Raw genomic sequence first — 603 nt, 5'->3', positions numbered from 1 at the left:
ACTTCCAGGCCCACTTTCAGGCCCACTTCCAGGCCCACATTCAGGCCCACTTCCAGGCCCACTTCCAGGCCCACTTCCAGGCCCACTTTCAGGCCCACTTTCAGGCCCACTTTCAGGCCCACTTCCAGGCCCACTTTCAGGCCCACTTCCAGGCCCACATTCAGGCCCACTTCCACGCCCACATTCAGGCCCACTTCCAGGCCCACTTCCAGGCCCACTTTCAGGCCCACATTCAGGCCCACTTTCAGGCCCACTTTCAGGCCCACTTTCAGGCCCACTTTCAGGAATAAACATAAACTAAAGTGCATTATCCACAGGAAGCGTAGAGGGAATGTACAGGTTACATAATGATCACATTGCACATCATAGCAGGAAGTGAGTCACAGGGATGGATCAGTGTCACTGGGTTTGACAATGACCTGAGGAGCCTGCAGGTCGACAGGAAGACACACACACACACACACACACACACACACCATACACACACACCATAAACACACACCATACACACCATACACACACACACCATACACACACACACACACACACACACACACCATACACACACACACGCACACACGCACACACACACACACACACACA

General features: G+C 53.6%; 1 protein-coding gene across 1 annotated transcript in view; it reads right to left on the bottom strand.

The window, feature by feature from the left end:
• The window catches only part of LOC139404686 (uncharacterized), a 543-nt gene extending 235 nt beyond the window's left edge, over positions 1-308 (bottom strand). The window contains exon 1 of the mRNA XM_071147293.1: positions 1-308. This exon is cut by the window's left edge and continues 235 nt beyond it. Within this exon, the coding sequence (XP_071003394.1) occupies positions 1-308 (308 nt within the window).
• Between the last annotated feature and the right edge of the window lie 295 nt (positions 309-603).

The sequence above is a fragment of the Oncorhynchus clarkii genome, unplaced genomic scaffold (assembly GCF_045791955.1).
Source record: "Oncorhynchus clarkii lewisi isolate Uvic-CL-2024 unplaced genomic scaffold, UVic_Ocla_1.0 unplaced_contig_9009_pilon_pilon, whole genome shotgun sequence".
Lineage (NCBI taxonomy): Eukaryota > Metazoa > Chordata > Actinopteri > Salmoniformes > Salmonidae > Oncorhynchus > Oncorhynchus clarkii.
The sequence above is the reverse complement of the archived record's forward strand: the minus strand, read 5'-3'. Positions and strand labels throughout refer to the sequence as shown.